This window comes from Terrapene carolina, unplaced genomic scaffold, assembly GCF_002925995.2.
Source record: "Terrapene carolina triunguis isolate 2854851 unplaced genomic scaffold, T_m_triunguis-2.0 Scaffold210, whole genome shotgun sequence".
Classification (NCBI taxonomy): Eukaryota; Metazoa; Chordata; order Testudines; family Emydidae; genus Terrapene; species Terrapene triunguis.
The window spans coordinates 358,300-381,190 of NW_020664561.1; the positions used below are offsets into that span (position 1 = coordinate 358,300).

Below are 22,891 nucleotides of genomic sequence, written 5' to 3' on the forward strand. Positions count from 1 at the left end.
AGAGTGTCAATGGGCTGGCTGCCTCCCATGCCCCGTCATGGTCTGAGGTTGCTCCGCAAGCCACTCTCGCCTTGCCTGACTGGAGTCTTTCCTTACTTCCTGGAGTCTGTTCTCCCTGGCTCTCAGCCTTCTTCAGCCCTCTGGCTCGGGCTTCCTTCCAGGCACAAATCCTGCCGGCTGGTAAAGGGTTTCCTGCAGAAGCCTCCTGGCTTGTCTCTCCCTGAGCATCCCCCTTCTCTGAAACTTCCTGCCACTTGTCCAGGGACATCAGCTGACTCCTGCTCAGCTGTGCCTTCCTAGTAACTAGGGTTGGCTGGCCACAGGCCTCTAGCCCTTAAAGGGCCAGACACACTGTTACGAAGAGGTATGGTCTGGGCAGAGGAACTTAACCCACCCACCCAGCTAGAGTGCCTCAACCCTGATCTGCGGGGTCAGTCGGTCTCCATGGCCCACTGAGCCTTGACTTCTGTGGAGACAGCCACCAAGGGCCTGATTAGTGCTAGCTGGTGTTAGGCATTAGTGATATTGTCCCGTGGCCGGCAGCACAGGCCTGCACCCGCTTTGCATGTTTGCTCCCAGGCACAGGTGTTGCACACACCAGCTATCACTGCTGTGGTGTTCTCTGTGTCTCGCTGGTTCCTTTGGTTGGGGAGTTAAAGTCCTGCCTTCCAAGTTCTCCCTCACAAATGGGCCACACAGACGGGAGCTGAACCTGTGCTCTGAATGAGTCTTGCTTTGATCCCTACATTCTTCTCATCACAAAGTCCCGTTGTAAATTGACATGCCAGGCGCTTGGCCCCAGGAGCACCTGTTCTGAGCCCTTGGGAGATGCAGTGGAGTCTCCCTGACAAAGAGTTACTACCCTCTTTGGAGTGCAATCAGTGCGGGGGGGTGGGGGAGGAGGGGCAGGGAGGTCAAAGCACAGCCTGATAACCAAACGTGGCACATGCTGGCCTCTGATCAATGCATGTGTGTGTCCCCTGCAGGCCTAGCATGCAACCCTCCATCTCAATCCAGAGGGCAGCCTACCCATCCAGGTCAGCGCTGTCCACAGGCAGCGCCTCTGGGTCCAAGAGCAGAGTGACAATCTGTGCAAAGCAGCCATTGCCTCCAAACTTCTGGCAAGGTGCCAATACCACCTGGCTGGGCAAAGCTTGGGTGCCCTGGGTGCCCTTGCAGGGCCTGAGCCAAGGCCTTTGAAGGCAGGGTTTTTTTCCCATGGTTTTAACAGGCTCTGAAAGAATCCCGCAATGAAGAAAAGCAGCAGGGATGGAGTGCAGGATCCAGGCAGTGGGGTGGGTTATGATTTGTCTCTAAGGAACTGTTAGGGTGGATCCTAACCCAGCTGTATCTCTGCAGCGTCTTGCCAGCGTTCCTCCTGCAGCCAGCGCGGTGAGTGTGTGGAGACCATCGGGAACTACAGCTGTGATTGCTACCCTGGTTTCTACGGGCCTGAGTGTGAACACGGTGAGGGCAGTCGAACAGGAACATTAGGGGAGGGGGCCCTGCTGCAGGGCCTGTTACAGTCACTGAATTTACTTTCTGGAGGGTCTCCCCAGAGACATCCTCTGGGATGATGGCCTGGGCACCCATCAGTGCTGCTCCGAGATTCACCAAAGAGGGGCGCTAGCACAGCCGGAGGAATGGCCTTTGCTATTGCTCCCTGGCCAAGGAGGCAGAGTGGGGTGGGGTTGTAGCCTCCCAAGTGCCTGACCGCACTGCTGCTATAGCATGCCCGCCCCAGGCCAGCCCAGGCAATTTGCCTCCCTTAGGGGTAAGGCTACACCCCTATCCTGCTGTCAGCCTGGAGCTGCCCAAGCAGCAAAACAGTTGCTGTCTCCCTTAGGGCTGAGCAGGGTGCCCAGGCCTCAACTGGGGGTGGAGCCTCCTGCTGGGCTGAGTCTGCAGCAGCTTCCAGGCCCGGAAAGTCTCTCGCTTGTGCCCGACTGCCAAACACAACTTCTCAGACAGGCTACTCAGCTCACTCTGTTACCCAGAGAAAGCATGTGCCCTTCTTCTTGCCTTGCAGAGCTCAGCCCCAGCAGGGCTGTCACGGCATGTCTCCACTGCAGCTGGGTGCAAGCCCAGCTAGCCAGACTTGGGCTAGGGGGCTCAAGCCCGAGCTTTACAAATAGCAGTATGGATGTTGCAGCTCCTGCTGAAGCTCAAGCCGAGGGGCTGGGGTAGGCTGTGCTCCAGAGAACTTGAGACCTGGCAAGTTGAGGGAGCAACAGGCATGTGTGCTTGAAACCCCTCCCCCTGCCTCCCAGCTGCTCATGCTGTGTATGTCTTTTTAGTTGTGAGGTGCAAAAACCTTGACCCCAGGCCTGACTGCAGTCATCCCCTGGGGGAATTTAGCTACAACTCCACATGCAAGTTCCAGTGCCAGGAGGGGTTTGAACTGCAAGGGCTGGACACGTTGCAGTGCTTGGCGTCGGGGAACTGGACAGCAGCGGCTCCAGAGTGTGCAGGTGGGTGCCAGGAGCTATTCCTGCCTCCTCCCCACTGATTTTACAGTGGAATTCTCAGAGCCTATGTAGGGAGAAACCCAGATCCACTGATGCTGATTGGAAGTTGGGCACCTCACCCCTTTGAACAGCCCCAGCCTTAGCATTTAATACCTTTGGCTTCTCATGTTGTGTCTTCAGCTGGTAGTTGGCCTGGAGCCCTCACTAATCTTTCTATCTCTCTGGGGTTTATACCACACTCATCTCCGTGTTATCTGCGCTTTACCAGCTCTACATGTACAAGTATCATCTCTGGCTGGTTTCCCCATCCTCCCATAGCGGTTTATTTTTAACTGTAAAATGTAGTCGAGCTCCAGCTTAATTATAACTGGTTTGATGTATTCAGCTTGGGAAGCTCCACAACAATCACAGGGACCACCCGAGTTTGCAGGCTGGACGAGGGTTGTCCCCCGCCACACCTGTCAAACTTCAGCAGTGTGTCCAAAGAGTCCCATACAGATATTGTAGGGCAGGGTGCATGGACTGGCCATTGGAGGGGGATCTCATACTCGAGTGATGTGGAGGAGAAATTCACTCTTTGTGGCATTATACCATGTTAGGGATACTCAACATGCATGAAGTCACTGGGCTTAGAGACGGGGAGAGACCAGCCCACTGTACTCATCCCCTGGCTGGAGGCATTGCAGGATGTTGCCTCATCAGTTATCATCCTAGGATCTGTGCCACCATTTTCTTTGGAGGATTCTGCACTGCCCGGGACATCTTGCCATCCATGCTCAGGCCTGCATTGCACGGTGATTCTGGAGGCAGGGCATCCCAGAGTCCTGTGTTTCTTGTGTCACTGATTCCCTGTGAAATGTGCTCAAGTTACAAGTAAAAAGATGTTTTCTCCTACGTGTCAGCTGCAGCACCTTGTGAATGTCAATCTGGGTACACACACAGGTCTGAGGCTAATGCTCCATTATTAGCAGAGCTCCAGTTGTCTGCTCTTGCTGCTCACAAACTCCAGCAGGTTCTCAGACTGTTGTATGGTGGTCTGAAAGGGAAACTTCATTGCACCAGCCTTGCAAACCTGGCCTGGGACCGCTGAGTCAAGCTGAGTTATTTTCTTTCTGCACATCGTATCAGGTAACACAGACTCTCCGCATGACACAAGGCCCGTTCAGTGACATCTCGCCAACCCAGCTGCTGTGCACAAGTCTGCACAGGTGACACTGATGGGAGGTTAGGACACGGTTCCATTGATGATGCACAAGAAGCAATGGAGCTGCTGGTCACTCCTTACTCCCGCTTCTTGCTCCAGCCTAGTAAATGTAAGAAGTGGTAACATTTCTTTGAGTCACTAAAGACAGATGCATGGGGAGCAGACCAACTCAGTAGGGGTTTGTCTACACACAGCTTTTGTACCACATTAACTAGATCTGTTTAGAAATCAATGTAGCTAACCCTGGCGAGGCTGCAGTGACATCGGCACAGAGATGCTTAGAGAAATTGGGCTATTTCTGTAATGTTACAGGGTAATTAAACAGCTCTCGCACTGCACAAGCTGTGTGCAGCCCAGCCCAGGCAGGGCCATTGACCCATACTCTTCACCAGAGCAGACCCACAGTTGCAGTGGTGTTTGTGATCATAGAATCATAGAATCATAGAAGAATCATAGAAGATTAGGGTTGGAAGAGACCTCAGGAGGTCATCTAGTCCAACCCCCTGCTCAAAGCAGGACCTGCAGGGACCTAAAGAGATGGTCACAGCCCCATGACATGACATTCCCCAGCTGCAGCCTCACTGGACATTAAAGACAGCTGGCCCTAGGGGAAATGGAAAGGAGAATCTCCACTTCTCAAAGCAGGACCAATACCAACTAAATCATCCCAGCCAGGGCTTTGTCAAGGGCTTAAAAACCTCTAAGGATGGAAATTCCACCACCTCCCTAGGTAACCCATTGCAGGTCTTCACCACCCTCCTAGTGAAATAGTGTTTCCTAATATCCAACCTAGACCTCCCTCACTGCAACTTGAAACCATTGCTCCTTGTTCTGTCATCTGTCACCATTGAGAACAACCGAGCTTCATCCTCTTTGGAACCCCCGTTCAGGTAGTTGAAGGCTGCTATCAAATCCCCCCTCATTCTTCTCTTCTGCAGACTAAACAAGCCCAGTTCCCTCAGCCTCTCCTCGTAAGTCATGTGCCCCAGCCCCCTGATCATTTTTGTTGCTGTTCGCTGGACTCTCTCCAATTTGTCCACATCCTTTCTGTAGTGGGGGGCCCAAAACTGTACACAGTACTCCAGATGTGGCCTCACCAGTACCGAATAGAAGGGAATAATCACTTTCCTCGATCTGCTGGCAATGCTCCTACTAATGCAGCCCAATATGCCCTTAGCCTTCTTGGCAACGAGGGCACACTCCTGACTCATATCCAGCTTCTCATCCACTGTAATCCCCAGGTCCTTTTCTGCAGAACTACTGCTTAGCCAGTCGGTCCCCAGCCTGTAGCGGTGCATGGGATTCTTCCATCCTAAGTGGAGGACTCTGCACTTGTCTTTGTTGAACCTCATCAGATTTCTTTTGGCCCAATTCTCCAATTTGTCTAGGTCACTCTGGACCCTATCCCCACCCTCTCTGCCTTTTCTTCTACTTGTTTTCACCCCATTTCCCTCTTTAGAGCCCTCCTGCTTCTCTACATGAGCCCTCTCTCTGGGCCGTTTGCACTCTCCAGAGACTGGGATGCTGAGCAAGGGGGGAGTTGGGAAGTGAATCCTTCTGTTGCTGCTACTAGGGCTGAGGGCTGTCTTCTCTTGGGAGCCCCCTGTCTCACTGCCCCCCATCTCCAGGGAGCAGCATGACACAGGCCTTGCAGGAAATGCTGCTTTGGTAACTAGCTGCTTTCACAATTTCTTTCTCGACTTGTTGCCCAGATCTCTATGCTCTTCTTTGCCTTCCCAGCTGGGAAGTGGATCCCTGGTCCTGGGGTGCATGGATGCTAATTGCATGGAAAGGGAGGTCTGTGCTTCTGCGGCATAGTCAGGGGCAGGGGATTGAGTCCCCTTGTGCACTCAGAGAACCATGGAAAGGGCATTCATGTAATGCTGGTGCAGGCTGGGTGTCTCCTGTCTGCCTGGTGCCTGCAGGGAGCTAGAGAGATGGTCTCAGCCCCATGACATGACGCTCCCCAGCTGCAGCCTCACTAGACATTAATGACAGCTGACCCTAGGGGAAATGGAAAGGAGAATCTCCGCTTCTCTCTTGAAAAACACTGAGTTTCTAGCCCTGCTCCTTGTGCAGACACCCTTGGAAATGTAACCAAGGCAACTCTGAGGCTAGGGCGGGATGCTTATCGCTAAAGATCACCAGGGATTCCCAGGGCTGGGGGTGCAAAATCACAGCTAGTTCATGTGGCTAGAGAGGGTAGGACTCCAGGCTAGCCTCCTGCCCCAGGGCAGCTCCAGCCTCTACCAGCAGCTGCCTATGGCAGAGCCAGCTCCTCTGCTGGGCAGATGAAGGTATAACATGATCCAAGGGCTGGAAGCTGAAGCCAGATAAATTCAGACTGGAATTGCCCGTGAGAATAATTAACATTGGAACAACTTACCAAGGGGTGTGGGGGATTCTCCATCCCTTGGAGTGCTATACAGGAGGTCAGACTATATTGTCATAATGGTCACTTCTGGCCTTAACATCTATTAATCAAGTTGCCTCTTACCCTTCTCTTTATAAGATAAATAGATCTTTTTTGTTCTTACTAGAAGGCAGGTTTCATAGCTTTCATTAGCCTCATAGTTTTTTTCTGAATCCTTTCCAGTTTTGCAAAGCCCTTTTAAAAGTGGGTGCCCAGAACTGGACACAGGCTTCTATTAGTGGTATCACCTGTGCTGTGTTTAGAGGCAAAATCCCTCTCTACTTGCACTCGATATTGCCCTGTATCTGCACAGATCAGTTCTGGGCAGGGGCGGCAGGTTTGTATAATTTTTGGTGGTGCCCAGAACAGGTCCAAGTCCCGCCCCTCTCCCCCCCTGCCTTGTAAGATGATATATATTTTTTAAAATAATGTAAAAATGTGAGGGCTCTGGGGTGGGTCTGGTGATGAGGAGTTTGGGGTGTGGGAGCGGCTCAGGCAGAGGGTTTGGGTGCAGGGTTGAGGGCTGTGGGGTGGGGCTGGGGATGAGGGCTTCACGATGCAGGAGGGGGCTCAGGGCTAGGGCAGAGGGTTAGGGTATGGGGGGATGAGGGCTCTGGCTGGGGCTGGAGATGAGGGGCTTGGGGTGTGGGAAGGGCTCAGGGCTAGGGCAGAAGGTTGGGGTGTGGGGAGGTGAGGGCTCTGGCTGGGGGTGCGGGTTCTGGGGTGGGGTGGGGCTGGGGCTGAGGAGTTTGGGGTGTAGGTGGGTTGCCCCGGGACTGGGGCCAGAAAGAAGGACTCCCCCCAGCCCTCTCCCCGCCAGTAGCCACGAGCTGTGCCCCCCCCCCCGCAGCACACTTGCCTCGCACCACTGTCACTGCATGTGCTCCTAGGGCCCCTCTCAGGTCCAGGAAGCCCCCTCGCCTCCCCTGTGGTGGGTGCCGGGGGGGGGGCTGCCATCACATGTGCTCCTCCTCCCCTGCTGCTGCCCCTCACTGTAGCCTCCCTGGGGGTGGGGGATGGGACTGCCCCTTGCCCAGTGTGGGGTAGGACCGGTGACTGCGGACGAGGGGGGAGAGTCCCCTGTGCTGGTGGAGGGTCCCGCAGGAAAAGGGAAGGGTCCGAGGCGGAAGGGCAGGGGCAGGGTCAGCCTGCCCTGGCACTAGAAGTTGGGGGGCGCTAGGACCCTGTGGCAGCAGTTGATGCCGGGAGACAGCAGAGTGGACGTATCGACTTGAGGCAGGGACGTTCTGGGCCCGGGGGAGGTGCACGGGGGCAGCAAGTGGGGACCGGGGGATACTTGGGGGAGGTGCACGGGGGCAGCAGGCGGAGCCAGGAGAGAGACCCAGCCCCAAACATTGGTGGAGCCAGGCCCCCAGGCCCCCGGGCCGTAAATATTGCTGGAGCCTGGGCACCGTGGTCCCATATAACTGGCCGCCCCTGGTTCTGGGAGGCCACTCTAGGCAAAGGGACAATTCAGAAGACAGCACGAAGATTTGTTTTGTTCAATGATCTGGAGGATGGCTTGGATTACAGCCTCAGCAAGTTTGCAGATGACACTAAACTGGGAGGAGTGGTAGATATGCTGGAGCGTAGGGATAGGATACAGAGGGACCTAGACAAATTAGAGGATTTGGCCAAAAGAAATCTGATGAGGTTCAGCAAGGACAAGTGTAGAGTCCTGCACTTAGGACGGAAGAATCCCATGCACTGCTACAGACTAGGGACCAAGTGGCTAGGCAGCAGTTCTGCAGAAAAGGACCTAGGGGTTACAGTGGACGAGAAGCTGGATATGAGTCAACAGTGTGCCCTTGTTGTCAAGAAGGCTAACGGCATTTGGGGCTGTATAAGTGGGAGCATTGCCAGCAGATCGAGGGACGTGATCATTCCCCACTATTCGGCATTGGTGAGGCCTCATCTGGAGTACTGTGTCCAGTTTTGGGCCCCACACTACAAGGATGTCGACAAATTGGAAAGAGTCCAGCGCAGGGCAACAAAAATGATTAGGGGGCTGGAGCACATGTTTTATGAGGAGAGGCTGAGGGAATTGGGATTATTTAGTCTGCAGAAGAGAAGAATGAGGGAGGATTTGATAACTGCTTTCAACTATCTGAAAGGGGGTTCCAAAGACGATGGATCTAGATTGTTCTCAGTAGTAGCAGATGAGAGAACAAGGAGTAATGGTCTCAAGTTGCAATGGGGGAGATTTAGGTTGGACATTAGGAAAAACTTTTTCACTAGGAGGGTGGTGAAGCACTGGAATGGGTTACCTAGGGAGGTTTTTAAGGTCAGGCTAGACAAAGCCCTGGCTGGGATGATTTAGTTGGGGATTGGTCCTGCTTTGAACAGGGGGTTGGACTAGATGACCTCCTGAGGTCCCTTCCAACCCTGATATTCTATGATTCTAAGATGCTTGTGGGAGCCAGCTAACCAGAGGCAGAGGCTGGCAGCATGGGTAGAGCAGAGGGCCTGAGGGTGGAAACATGATAAAAACCAAGATCAGATAAGTAGGGAGAGGCAGAGTTGTACAGGAACAAATATGTTTGGGGTGTAACCAGCTAACCCTCCCTCACATCCTCAGCTAGCCCTGTGCATAGCAGTGTAAGCATGGTAAACAACAGTCCCTTACAACTGAGGTTAGCAAAAATTGTTTTGCAGGGCTACTCAAATGCTAAGGCTGGCTTTGATGTGCAGTTGTCAAAGAAATATTAGCAGATGCCACACATAACCAGTCTGACTTAGAGGACTAGAAACTGACTGAGGAGCAACTACAGACCTCAGTCTTGACAAGCTTAATTCTAGTAGTGAATGGTCTGCAGCATATTTCCCCACACACTGGGGCTGCACTGGGCATTTCCTAGACCGTGTCCATTACTGTGGCTTCTGAGCATGTTCTAACTGCTTGAAACCTACCCTGCTCTAGAGTGAGTCCAGCAAGAGTCACGCGCTTTGTGAAGGTATGAGTAAGAACAGGAGCTGTCCAAAGCCTTAAACCAAAGAGTCTGATGGATGATTTCCAACCAGAAAGGCCCCTCCAAACCCCTGCATTTCCTGGGTTTCTGCTGCTGCAGACATTCACAATAGTCAGAGTGTTTGGATTTAAAAGTACAAGCCATCATTGATGGGGCAGCCAGATTTTCCAGGGGAGAAAGCAGCACCCTTGACCTAGTGGGAGGATTCCTCCTGGCAGGCGGAGGGCCTAGTGGGACATGGGCAGGTGCGTACTGGAGGATTTGGCAGCTGTGAGGTTATGGATGTGTGTCTTATCCCACCCACCTCATTCGTGGAACTGAATGAGCTGCCCCTGCTGGCTATCTGGAACGCTACAATAGTCTGTCATTTTCCTTGATGCTATCATTAAGTAGCCCTTTCTATGCAGTTTGTTTCTTTAATGTGACAGTAGAGTAATTCCTACCTCTGAAAGACTGGCAGGGTGACAGACAGACTATTGCTAGGTCCAGAACATTTCATCAGATCAGAACAAGTCAAGGTGGGAAAGGAGAAGGTCTCTGACACAGGAGTGGTGTGTCTATAAAAAGAGCCCTAATAGGAAAGAGCAAATAATTTTATTGACTAAATAATCACATTTGATAAGACACATTTTGGCCCTGATCATGAAGAGCTCTCAACTGTGGGCAATTGGAATAAATGAGCCCTGAACATGTCTTGTTCAACCTGACCCTTTAAATGATAATAAACACCTACCTCTTGTCTAGTACTTCCCATCAGCAGCTCTCAAAGGTCTTTACAAAGCAGGTCAGTATCATTATCCCTATTCTACAGATGGGGTAACTGAGAAAGAGAGTGGAAGTGGCTCACTTAAGGTCACCCCATGGGCCAGCAGCGGAACCCAGGTCTCCTCTGCAGAAGTAGGCCACATTGCCCCTTTTCTAATAGGGCTCTTGAACTTTTTACAACTACATCTGTCCACAGCTGAATTCTTCTTTCTCTCTAGCTTGGCTTAAATGTTATATTTTGCATGGATTAAATGTATTCATTAATTGCACCCTTTGAAGTTTGTAATGATGCAGTTCCTTTAGGTGTTGCAGTTCAGTACTTTTACTCTAAGAATGCAATAAAAGATCATATCAAATGATTGCAGGTTATAGTGTGCCTTGTATAAGATGCACAGTGAACGATACCTGGGCTCAGCAGCAGGACACTGTGCCTTATTTTCTGTAGGATTGGATGGCAGGCAATCAGCATGGCAAGGGCACTGCAGAAACACATCTTTCACCCTGCATCTTACTTTGAAATTATGTTCATGGACTCCATATACAGAGCAATACATGGTACTAAAAGATGCTCCAAGTGTCTAGCTAAGACTGTGATATTATATTGTTTTATAAGAGAAGCATTATGTGATCACATAACTGAAAACTGTACCACAATGTACAATCAAAGGGGAGCTGACTAGTCCAAGTTGTGCATGCAGGTGTAACATCAGCATTTCTTAACTTCTGAGCGCCTAGTGGTGCAAATTCAATGTCCCCATAGCATCATTTTGGGGATGGAATTTCCCAAGTTGTTGTTTTAAAGAACAAAGTAATTGCACAGTCTGGAACTTTTTGGCTGGTACCTGCAGGATGCCTTGCCCTGTGCACCATTCACGGTCAGTGAGACGACACCTCCCGGGGAGTCTTGCATTGCCAAATGAGCACTCAACTCAATAAGACAAGAACCTGCGTTGCTGAGTGTGCCCTGTGACGAAGTGGGGATTTCCCCTTGTTACGCTGTATGTGAGCCTATGTGAGTCTTACTGTTGAGCCTATGTGAGTTTTACTGTTTTGCATGAATACTGTGTATGCCTCAGTTTCCCTGTGTGCTGCACCAATACCTCGGTGGTGGGAATGGGGGTGTGTGACTTTGGCTAAGACCCTCTGGGGCAGGTGAGGCTACTCCAGCTGCCTGCATGTATGTTATGTCCAGTCCCCCTCCTAACCTTAGACCCAGGAGGGGGATGTAACCAGGTGACGACCAGGTGACTCTTTGCAAGGGAAGCGAGACAAAGACAGGGAGGAGGAGCAACAGGGGTGTCTGAGGTTGAGTCACTGGAAGCTGGCAGTCTGCTTGGGGGACTGGAAGAAGGGGAGTCCAGGGCATCTGGCCCAGGACTCCCCAAGATGGACTTGGCTGAAAGTCACTGTTTTCTGTGCTAACAAGTTCTGCTCTACAAGTTCCTGTTGACTAATAAACCTTCTGTTTTAATGGCTGGCTGAGAGTAGGGTTGGGGTGCAGGGCCCTTTGGCTTCCCCAGGAGCCCCACCCAGGTGGACTCGCTGCAGGAAGTGCCCGGTGAGAAAGGAGACGCTGAATGCTCCGAGGTCAGATCCAGGAAAGTCGAAGCTGTGTAAGCTTCTTGCCCTGGTGACAGTATGCTCAGAGAAAGGAGGCATGCTCCCCCAGAGTCCTGACTGGCTTCATATGGAGTAGTTCCAGAGCATCGCCCAATGACTCCGTGACATGCCCCGACCCCTGTTAGAGCTCCTTATTCAGTGAACAGCTGAGACAGCAGCACAGAGTGAGATAGGAGCATTAGGGAGCATGCAGCCTGCACAGTTAAGTTGGCCATACAGACTATAAATATTGGTTTATAAATGCTATCAGTAAAAACCGGGATACATGACTGCACTGTGAATGTCACAGGTCACTAAATCCAGCTAAATCCAACCCAGTTCTCACAGACATTTCTCCCCTGTTATAAATGTTCCCTTGTAAATTTCAGCTGTCTATCCCAAAGTGTTTAGCCTGCAGAGGTGTTAAAGAAAACATTGCACTGAATTTTTGTTTTATACTGGCAAAAGTGCATTTCTTCACATTTCTCATAATCAAAACTTAGTTTTGGCTTAATCTTTCCCCAAAATTTCATCTTTGCACAGATAAGCAATAGCCCAATAAGCAAAAATTTTGGAAAATTCTGAGCAACTGAAAAACCAGGGGTTAGAATGGAAACATTTAGACATCCTTAACTGTAGGTGTCCCTGTTCTGACTATTATCAATTTGCCTCCCAGTCGGGCCTAAAGGCTCCAGTTGGGACTCTGTCATGTTGGACACTTGTAGAATAGAAGATGGCCCCTCCTGTGAAAAGCTGACAATCAGAAAGACACAGTGATACAGGCAAACTAGAAATAAGCACATGTCAAAAAAGCAGAGGGGGTGAGGAGTAGGAACTTTCTGTGCATGAAGGAGGCACCGTGGCTGAGTGACTGAGTTCAGCTCCCATCAGTGCTGGGGCTGTGAGGCCATTGCCCTGAGTGTGGGTGACATCATTGTCCATGTGACTGCTGCTGCATCTGGATTAGCTTAGGGTTCATGGCAGCTGTGACAAGCATGGGGCTATCCCAAAATGCTGCAGGCTCCACGCATAGAAATGGGCACTAGCTCCTGGGTAGGGATTGAATCATAGAATCATAGACCCGGAAGGGACCTCAGAAGGTCATTTAGTCCAGTCCCCTGCATTCAAGGCAGGACTAACGATTATCTAGACGAGGGGTTGGCAACCTTTCAGAAGTGGTGTGCCGAGTTTCATTTCTTCACTCTAATTTAAGGTTTCGTGTGCCAGTAATACATTTTAACGTTTTTAGAAAGTCTCTTTCTATAAGTCTGTAATATATAACTAAACTATTGTTGTATGTAAAGTAAATAAGGTTTTTAAAATGTTTAAGAAGCTTCATTTAAAATTAAATTAAAATGCAGAGTCCCCCGGACCGGTGGCCAGGACCTGGGCAGTGTGAGTGCCACTGAAAATCAGCTTGCGTGCCGCCTTTGGCACGCGTGCCATAGCTTGCCTACCCCTGATCTAGACCATCCCTGACAGGTGTTTGTCCAACCTGCTCTTAAAAATCCCCAATGATGGAGATTCCACCACCTCCCTAGACAATTTATTCCAGTGCTTAACCACTCTGACAGTTAGGAGGTTTTTCCTAATGTCCACCTAAACCGCCCTTGCTGCAATTTAAGCCCATTGCTTCTTAGAATCATAGAATATCAGGGTTGGAAGGGACCTCAGGAGGTCATCTAGTCCAACCCCCTGCTCAAAGCAGTACCAATTCCCAACTAAATCATCCCAGCTAGGGCTTTGTCAAGCCTGACCTTAAAAACCTCTAAGGAAGGAGATTCCACCACCTCCCTAGGTAACCCATTCCAGTGCTTCACCACCCTCAGCCTCTCCTCATAAGTCATGTGCTCCAGCCCCCTAATCATTTTTGTTGCCCTCCGCTGGACTCTTTCCAATTTTTCCACATCCTTCTTGTAGTGTGGGGCCCAAAACTGGACACAGTACTCCAGATGAGGCCTCACCAATGCCAAATAGAGGGGAATGATCACGTCCCTCGATCTGCTGGCAATGCCCCTACTTATACAGCCCCAAATACCGTTAGCCTTCTTGGCAACAAGGGCACACTGTTGACTTATATCCAGCTTCTCGTCCACTGTAACCCCTAGGTCCTTTTCTGCAGAACTGTTGCCTAGCCATTCAGTCCCTAGTGTGGAGGAAAAATGGTTTAAGGCCTAAACTTTGGTCAATTGAACTGTATGTAGGGTCAGGTGAACTGTATGTGTGACCTGGAGGGAAGGGGGAAGGTAAAAGGAGAAGGGTAGAAAAAAAACCTATAGAAACAGAAGTAACAGTTTGTAATTAATAGCTGCCCGGTGACAGAGCAAGAAACCGCAAAGGGTAAAACTAAAAAGAAAACGGAAAAACTTGCTTTGCTTCATCCCTTATATGGATGTAAAATTTTAAGAAAGTATATGTAATTTTGTGGTTTTATCCTATATAAGCTATCGTATTTTATCCGTCGGGGGGGGGGGGGGGGTTCAGCTGCCTGGGCTGACTCCCCCATGCATGCATGTTTGATTAATCAATAAAGGTGCCTCAGGCTGATCTGATCGAAAATCCATCGTGTGGTCGATTTTCCACAACAATTTGGGGGCTCGTCTGGGATCCACAGAAGACTTTCCCAGACCAGAGGACCGCGGGCAATCTCCCACCAAATCCAGGGCCCATCTAAAAGGTAAAAAACCTTTTGAAATCTCTATCGTGGGTTTCTGGTGGAGGATTTGCCCGTAGGCTCAGGGTTGGGTAAGTTGCACGCTGGAACTGAACCTTTTTGCTGCCAGACATGCCTGACGCCCTTTTGTTTTTGTCTTGTTTTGTTTTGGTTTTGGTTCCCCGGGAAAAGCCACGGGTAAGTGGTTACGTGTAAGTTGAAGTCCCCACCAAAGTAGACCTCGGTTGTAGGCCTTGCCTCGGCGGTTGTATGCCGGAAAGCTGAGAATTGTAAAAGGTAAAAATTGTGGGTTTGGGGCACGTGGTCGGAAACCTAGGAATTGTGAAATTAATTCGCACAGTTGGTAATAGCAAGTTCAGATCCCACAAAACTCCAGAAAGATGGGGGTTGGCAAGTCCAAAGAAACTGCCGTCCCGCCAAAAGGCACACCAGTGTTTTATATTTACAAAAATTATAGTCCTTCTACTTGCAAGTTTCTAGTAAAATGAAATTGGTATACCAAAGATAATCCAAATTTGTAATTTCCCTTAGAAAAAAGCTTCGACCTTGACAAAATTGTGCACCTCAGAGGCGCACTTCTTGCCAACAAAGTCAAACAAGGTCAGTTTAATGCATATTTTTATTGGTGTAAGAAAACAGTAAAACGGCGCCATAAATCTCAAGTAGGGAGTCCCAAGGACTCCCAAAAAAGGTTAAAACCCAACTAAAAAAAACAAAAAGGAAATTAACTCTTTTCCGTAACCCCGCTGGCCAGCAAATATCTCTCTATCCATCTAGACCCCTTCAAAAGGTAAAGCTCCTTTGGAGTATCCCCTCTGCACCTCCTAACAATCTTATAAACCTGTTCCTAAAACGCAGGCAGTTTGCTGCTCCAGCACAGCCTATGCAAGCAGCTGCTGGAGCACCTCGCCCAGACGGAACTGGGCAGGAAGCTGCTGCCCAGCCCCCACCGGCCCCAAGGGCAAAAAATATTAAGCGCCTTAAGTATCCCTCAGACAGTATCTCCCCATACTAAAAAAATGTTCCCCTTGCGCCAATTCCCGGGCATTGGCACTTCGGGTCAGGAGACCTTGGTGTCTGTGCATGCACCTTGGTCTCCCACAGAATTGTATAATTTAAAAAAATTTCCGAAAATAAAAAAAAGACCCTGTTAAATTCCAAGAAAAATTAAAAACTGTCATGCACTAATATAACCCTACCTGGGCAAACTTAAACCTACTCCTAAGGAAAATCCTGCCCATTAAATTGCCTTTATCAGGCAGCCCGGTGGCCCATGGAGGACCCAGGCCACGACCAGAACACAATAAATAGAATAAAAAACAGGCTGTGAAAAGCAGTTCTCACAGTCTGCCCACAAAAAACAAATTAAGCCAAAATTAGCACCTGTAAACAAAGTAAAAATAAAAATTTAAATAAAACCCAACACTATCACCGCCACATTAAAACTAAGTTAATGTCCCTACCACCCTGGCCGCTCCACAAGCGGTAGGGGTGGGCAACGTTCTTGTGTCCCATCCCGTCTCTTTATCTCTGACCGTTTTTGTCGGTCCTCTATCTATCATGTTTTCCTCCTCAGTCCTTGTTTACCAGTTAACCTTTTGGGAAAAATCTTGCTGTGTAAATTAAATTGTATAATCTGCTGTACCCCAGATGGTGTGTATCTGAACGTGCCTGGTCCCGCTCACAATAAGGTCCTGGCAATTTACAAAAAAAAACCCGACCCCAGCCCTTCCTCATTGCAACAGAAACTGCTGGTTAAGGTCTCTCCCTCCCTGTGGGCCTTCTGAGCCGATCATGCCAACCAGGTTGGGTGCACTGGGTCTGCCCAACCCGTTAAAATTCGCCTAAACCCAGCAAAACCCCTTCCCAAGGTGCAGCAGTATCCTCTATCAAAACAGGCCAAAAAAAATCCAACCTGTTATTACCTCCTGCATTTAGCAAGGAGTCATTATTCCTATAGTCAGTAAGTGTAACTCCCCCATTTTATAGTGTTGTTAATGCGGCTGTTCTCCCTATCTTTCCACTTCTTGTAAGCTTCTTTTTTGTGTTAAAATCAGCAAGGATTTCACTGTTAAGCCAAGCTGGTCGCCTGCCATATTTACTATTCTTTCTACACATCGGGATGTTTTTTTCCTGCAACCTCAATAAGGATTCTTTAAAATACAGCCAGCTCTCCTGGACTCCTTTGCCCCTCATGTTATTCTCCCAGGGTATCCTGCCCATCAGTTCCCTGAGGGAGTCAAAGTCTGCTTTTCTGAAGTCCAGGGTCCGTATTCTGTTGCTCTCCTTTCTTCCTTGTGTCAGGATCCTGAACTCGACCATCTCATGGTCACTGCCTCCCAGGTTCCCATCCACTTTTGCTTCCCCTACTAATTCTTCCCTGTTTGTGAGCAGCAGGTCAAGAAGAGCTCTGCCCCTCGTTGGTTCCTCCAGCACCTGCACCAGGAAATTGTCCCCTACACTTTCCAAAAACTTCCTGGATTGTCTGTGCACCGCTGTATTGCTCTCCCAGCAGATATCAGGGTGTGTAGCAGTGCGCGGACTCACCCGGCGGCACCTCCTGCTGGTTTTCTTGGGAATTAGCTCATCCAGCTGTTGGAGCGCTCTCTGCAGGCCGGTGATCCGCCTTGCCGCTGGCCTGGGTCCCTCCCAGGACCCCGGTGCCCCTTTCTCTGGGTGCCGCCCCCTGGCAGTACCCCTTTCTCTTTGGGTCTCCCCTCCCCAGGGAACCCCCACCCACTATCCCCACCTCGCCTCAGAATAAGGCCACTGCCAGTCAGCAACTAGCCCCCGCAGGGCAGACTGCAGTATAAGCCACTCATCATCGGCAAGGTTGGGTTTGGGCCTGCTGCTTTTGCCTACCCCTGGGCTGCCCTCTGCAACCCCCAGTACCTATTGGCCTTATGCTAGGCCGCAGCCTGGGGCTTTCCAGGCTGGAGCTCCCCAGCTCTTCTGCCTTTCCCCAGCCCTGCTCCACTCAGGTACCCTGTCTCTAGCTCCCTGCAGCCAGGCCCTTCTCTCTCTGAATGCAGAGGGAGAGTGCCCTGGGCCTCTGGCTCACAGCCTTTTATAGGGACCAGCTGGGCCTGATTGGGGCATGGCCCAGCTGCAGCCGCTTCCCCAATCAGTCCAGCTTTTCCCTGCCACAGCCCTCTCCCTGGCTGTTTTAAGCCCTTCAGGGCAGGAGCGGGTGACCACCCCGCTACATGGTGATTGAAGTCTCCCATGAGAACCAGGGCCTGCGATCTAGTAACTTCTGTTGCCGGAAGAAAGCCCCGTCCACCTCATTCCCTGGTCTGGTGGTCTATAGCAGACTCCCACCATGACATCACTCTTGTTGCTCAGACTTCTAAATTTAATCCAGAGATTCTCAGGTTTTCCTGCAGTTTCAGTCATACTGATCTCTTACATACAATGCAACTCCCCCACCTTTTCTGCCCTGCCTGTCCTTCCTGAACAGTTTATATCCATCCATGACAGTACTCCAGGCATGTGAGTTATCCCACCAAGTCTCTGTTATTCCAATCACATCATAGTTCCTTGACTGTGCCAGGACTTCCAGTTCTCCCTGCTTGTTTCCCAGGCTTCTTGCATTTGTGTATAGGCACTTAAGATAACTCGCCGATCGTCCCACTTTCTCAGTATGAGACAGGAGTCCTCCCCTCTTGCTCTCTCCTGCTCGTGCTTCCTCCCAGTATCCCATTTCCTCACTTACCTCAGGGCTTTGGTCTCCTTCCCCCGATGAACCTAGTTTAAAGTCCCCCTCACTAGGTTAGCCAGCCTGCTTGTGAAGTTGTTCTTCCCTATCTTTGTTAGGTGGAGCCCATCTCTGCCTAGCACTCCTCCTTCTTGGAACGCCATCCCTGGTAAAAGAATACAAAGCCTTCTCTCCGACACCACCTGCGTAGCCATTCGTTGACTTCCACGATTCGACCGTCTCTACCCGGGCCTTTTCCTTGCACAGGGAGGATGGACGAGAACACCACTTGCGCCTCAAACTCCTTTATCCTTCTTTCCAGTGCCACGTAGTCTGCAGTGATCCGCTCAAGGTCATTCTTGGCAGTATCATTGGTGCCCACGTGGAGAAGCAGGAAGGGGTAGCGATCCGAGGGCTTGGTGAGTCTTGGCAGTCTCTCCGTCACATCGTAAATCCTAGCTCCTGGCAAGCAGCACACTTCTCGGTTTTCCCGGTCGGGGCGGTAGATAGATGACTCAGTCCCCCTGAGGAGGGAGTCCCCGACCACCACCACCTGCCTCCTTCTCTTGGGAGCAGTGGTCATGGAACCCCCATCCCTAGGACAGTGCATCTCATGCCTTCCAATCGGTGGAGTCTCCTTCTGCTCCCTTCCCTCAGATGTATCATCTAGTCCACTCTCCGCATTAGTACCTGTGGAGAGAACATGAAAACAGTTGCTCACCTGTATCTGCATTGCTGGTACATGGACGCTCCTCTTCCTTCTACTGGAAGTCACATACTGCCAAATTTCTTCACCATCCTTCTGTCCCAGCTGTGCAGCCTGCTCTGATTGTTCATAACGTTGTGCCTGTAGAAGCATATCCTGACGTCTGTCCAGGAAATCTTCATTTTCTCTTATGCAACGCAGAGTCGATACTCTTTTCTCCAGACCTCGAACCTTCTCTTCCAATACGGAGACCAGCTTGCACTTTTGTACAGACAAAGTCGCTTCTGTCCTGTGGAAGAAAGGCAAACATGGCACATCCTGTGCAGGTAACAACAGCTGAACGCTCACCATCCATATTTCCTTCCTTCTAAGAGCTTCCTCAGCTGTTGTAGTAACTACTCAGAGAAGCCTGTAAGATGAAAGCCTCAGTGCACTCTCCCCAGGCGAACTCCCAGGCAAACTCCCTCTGTTAGCCTCCGCTGTTCACCGCTCAGCTGGTTCGCTGCTGACTGCCTTTTTATAACAGAATGAAGGCAGTGAGTTTATCCCTGTGCCCCTCATTGCCATTGCTTGGAAGCCCAGAGCCAGCACTTCTCCCATCAGTGGGAATGGTTGGTTGCCATGGTCCAAGTGGGTGGCAATGGAAGCCAGGCCTGGAAAGAGGTTGCTGGAAGGCCAGTTTACTGGTAATTTAGGAGAATGTTATTATAACTGCTCCCCACTAACTCTGTCATGGCTGCACCTGGTGGTTGCCCTCACAGATAACTGAGACTCACTGATTGTCTGTGACAGGTGACATGGGGGAGGAGGACTGAAGCACTGGACTCTTGCAATTCAAGAGAGTTACACAGCTCTGCAAAAGCACCTCAATCCTGATCTACATCCTGCCTCACTCCCTGCTATTCTGGTCTTGGGTATCTCCCAATCCCAGCTCTGCTAACACACCTCAATCCAACTTGTGCATCATTTCCCACTAGTCAAGCCATGTGGCCATACACTGTTCTGCAGCAACCTTTGGTATTCAAGGCTCAGGCCTTGACAAAGAATCACAGAATTTACATCAGCCACGGGTATTCCTGTCCTAGCTCCCCACAACTATGCCAATATAGCTCCCACAAAACAAACAGCTCTCATGCAGTTGGCTCAATTATCGTCCCTCTTTTGCCCCGCACCATGACACCATCCCTGAACCTGGCTCTGCCATTTCCACGGGGGGGGGGGGGGGAAGGAAGGGGCTGCTGTGAGGGCTGAGAGCTGTGTACAGAGGACCCCACCAAGAGCGAGAGCGGGTCCTTACATTGACTGTCCTTACTTTGCTCGTATTCTGACTGTCTGCAGCTGTCAAGTGCCCAGCGCTGGCCACCCCGGGCAGGGGCCGGTTAAACTGCACTCACTGGCATGGAGACTTCACGTATAACTCCACCTGCACCTTCTCCTGCGAGATGGGGTTTGTGCGGAATGGATCGGAGACACTGGCGTGCACAGCCCTGGGACAATGGACAGTGCGTCCCCCACTCTGTGAAGGTAGAGACACACCATTAACTGTGGGGTGTGCAGAGAATACATGGTGGAGCTGGTGTGATACGAGACGTCCTTTCCATAGGAGCCCAGATCTCTGCCCATTCTGGGGAGGAGAGCTATTTCGTATGATGGCTTGGGAGCCAGGGGACTAGATCCTTCGATATGGGACACACGTGCAATGCAAAGCTGTGTAATAGGGAGAAAATGGACCTTCGTCGCCATTGCCCTGCCCCTTGGGCAGCCATTTACACCAGTGTCAACTGTCTGCCCCACAACCCCTGGCACTACTGTCCCCTGTCTCCTCTTCCTGTCACCTTCCCCCAAACACAGCCAGACACCTGCCTCCTGGCACCCCACTAACCTGTTTATTCGGTAACCATCAGTCCCTGTCATGGTACCCTCCCTTCAGACAGTTCTCCCTCTGGCACTACACCCCCAGCTTCTCGCCATTCAACTCATGATAACACCTCATCCCCCTGAGGCATTAACACTCCAGCACCTCATTCCAGACAGCATTGTTCCACCCAGCGCCCAAGACATGCCACCCCCAGGGTCTGAAAACTGCAGCAATGCATCACTTAACACATAGCAATGTAGAGCTGGAAGGGACCTCAAGAGGTCTTCAAGTCCAGCCCCCTGCACTGAGGCAGGACCAAGTAAAACTAGACCATCCCTGACAAGTGTTTGTCCAACCTATTCTTTAAAATCTCCACTGATGGGGATTCCACAAACTCCCTTGGTAACCTGTTTCAGAGTTTTAACCTATCCTTATTGTTAGAAAAATTTTCCTAATATCTAACCTAAATTGCTGTTGCTGCAGATTAAGACCATTACTTCTTTTCCTATCTTCAGTGGACATGGAGAACAATTGATCACTGTCTTCTTTATAACAACCCTTAACACAATTGAAGACCGTTATTAGATACCCCCTCTTCTTTTCTCAAGATTAAATATGCCCAGTTTTTTTAACCTTTCCTCAGAGGCTAGGTTTTCTAAACATTTGATAATTTGTGTTGCTTTTCTCTGGAGTCTCTCCAGTTTGTCCACATCTTTCTTAAAGTGTGGCACCCAGAACTGCACACAGTACTCCTTCTGAGGCCTCAGCAGTGCAGAGTAAAGCGGGACATTTATCTCCCATATCTTACATACAGCACACCTGTTAGTACACCCCAGAATGATATTAGCCTTTTTTGCAGCTGCATCACATTGTTGATTCATATTCAATCTGTGATCCTCTAAAATCCCTTTTCAGCAATGCTACCACCTGGCCACTTATTCCCCATTTTGTAGTTATGCATTTCAATTTTCTTTCCTAAGTGAAGTACTTTGCTCTTGTCTTTACTGAATTTCATCTTGTTGATTTCAGACCAGTTCTCCAATTTGACAAGGTAGTTTTGAATTCTAATTCTGTCCTCCAAAATGCTTGCACTCCCTCCTAGCTTGGTGTCATCTGCAAATTTTATAAGCATCGTCTCCACTCTATTCTCCAAGTCATTAATGAAAATATTGAATAGTACTGGACCCAGGACTGACCCCTGTGGCACTCCACTAGATACGCCCTCCCAGTTTGACACAAACCAGTTTAACTACTCTCTGAGTGTGGTTTTTCAAGAGGTTGTGCACCCACCTTCTAGAAATTAAATCTAGACTACATTTCCCTAGTTTGCTTATGGGAATGTCATGTGGAGCATGATGCCTCTGGCATCACATCCCCCAGCACCCTTTGCCCCCAATACCTAACCTCATGTACCCATGCTCCCATGGCACTTCACACACACACCCATTAGCTAATTCCCCTGGCACTTCACCTCACAGCAACAAAGGACCATCCCCTGCCACATCCAGATTTTTCCTTATAAAGTTCTGCTTTGCTATTCCAGCTGTCAAGTGCCCAGTGCTGGATTCCCCGGGCAGGGGCAGATTAAACTGTACTCATTGGCATGGAGACTTCACGTATAACTCCACCTGTGCCTTTTCCTGTGAGACGGGGTTTGTGCGGAATGGATTGGAGACACTGGAGTGTACGGCCCTGGGACAATGGAAAGGGCGTCCCCCGCGCTGTGAAGGTACAGTACAGACTATACACTGCAGGACTGGCTTGGGAAGCTGCTTCTGCTCACGTGGTAGGAAGCACTGTGGCCTTAGACTGTCTGAACTTACAGAACTGAAAAGCAAATCAAGGAAATGTTAAACACAGGATTTAGAGCCCCTGTGAACACTCACAGGAAACTCTGTAGCTGCTGTGATAATGTAATCTAAGGTCAGGATTTCCAGTGCTGTGAGCTGTTCAGATGTCGTGGAGCAATCAGTACAGACTAATGGAGGTCTTCAGAGTACCTATACCAACCCATCTCTAGCAATTACAGTAGCAAGGTCAATATCTCGTCAGCCCTAGTAGTTACTGAGACAAGCTTCTACAAGAGTAGGAAACAGTGTCTTACCTACTAGGTTGGGAACTGAGACTGCATAGCATTTTAGCCTAAAGGCCAAAAGCAAATTTGCTTTAGTGTCTCAATAAGTCAAAAAGGGGGATATCTGTCTTGGCTAACTGCCATTTGGGATAGTAAATTCAGTGTTCATTAGGAGTTCATTAGTTTGGTGGAGACGCCATATGTGTGCTGATTTGAACATGTAACCTCAGTAAATGAGCCTGAGTCATGTTATTGTAACACAGGGATGTGAAATAGGATTACATTTTATATTGGATTCTTCTGGAATTATTTGCTTAATGTCCTTATCATTTAAACTGATCAATCTATTCCTGGATATAATTTCCATTAATATTCCAGCTGTCAAGTGCCCAGTGCTGGCTGCTTTGGAAAGGGGCAGATTAAACTGCACTCACTGGCATGGAGACTTCACGTATAACTCCACC

General features: G+C 49.9%; 1 protein-coding gene across 1 annotated transcript in view; it reads left to right on the forward strand.

Annotated features, from left to right (window-relative positions):
* Positions 1-22,891, forward strand: part of LOC113405071 (P-selectin-like) — a gene marked incomplete at its 3' end in the record, with an annotated part of 34,043 nt that extends 11,152 nt beyond the window's left edge. The window contains exons 4-7 of the mRNA XM_029912352.1: positions 1,360-1,467; positions 2,298-2,471; positions 21,897-22,082; positions 22,806-22,891. Of these exons, the coding sequence (XP_029768212.1) occupies positions 1,360-1,467; positions 2,298-2,471; positions 21,897-22,082; positions 22,806-22,891 (554 nt within the window). The remainder of the gene's footprint in view (positions 1-1,359; positions 1,468-2,297; positions 2,472-21,896; positions 22,083-22,805) is intronic.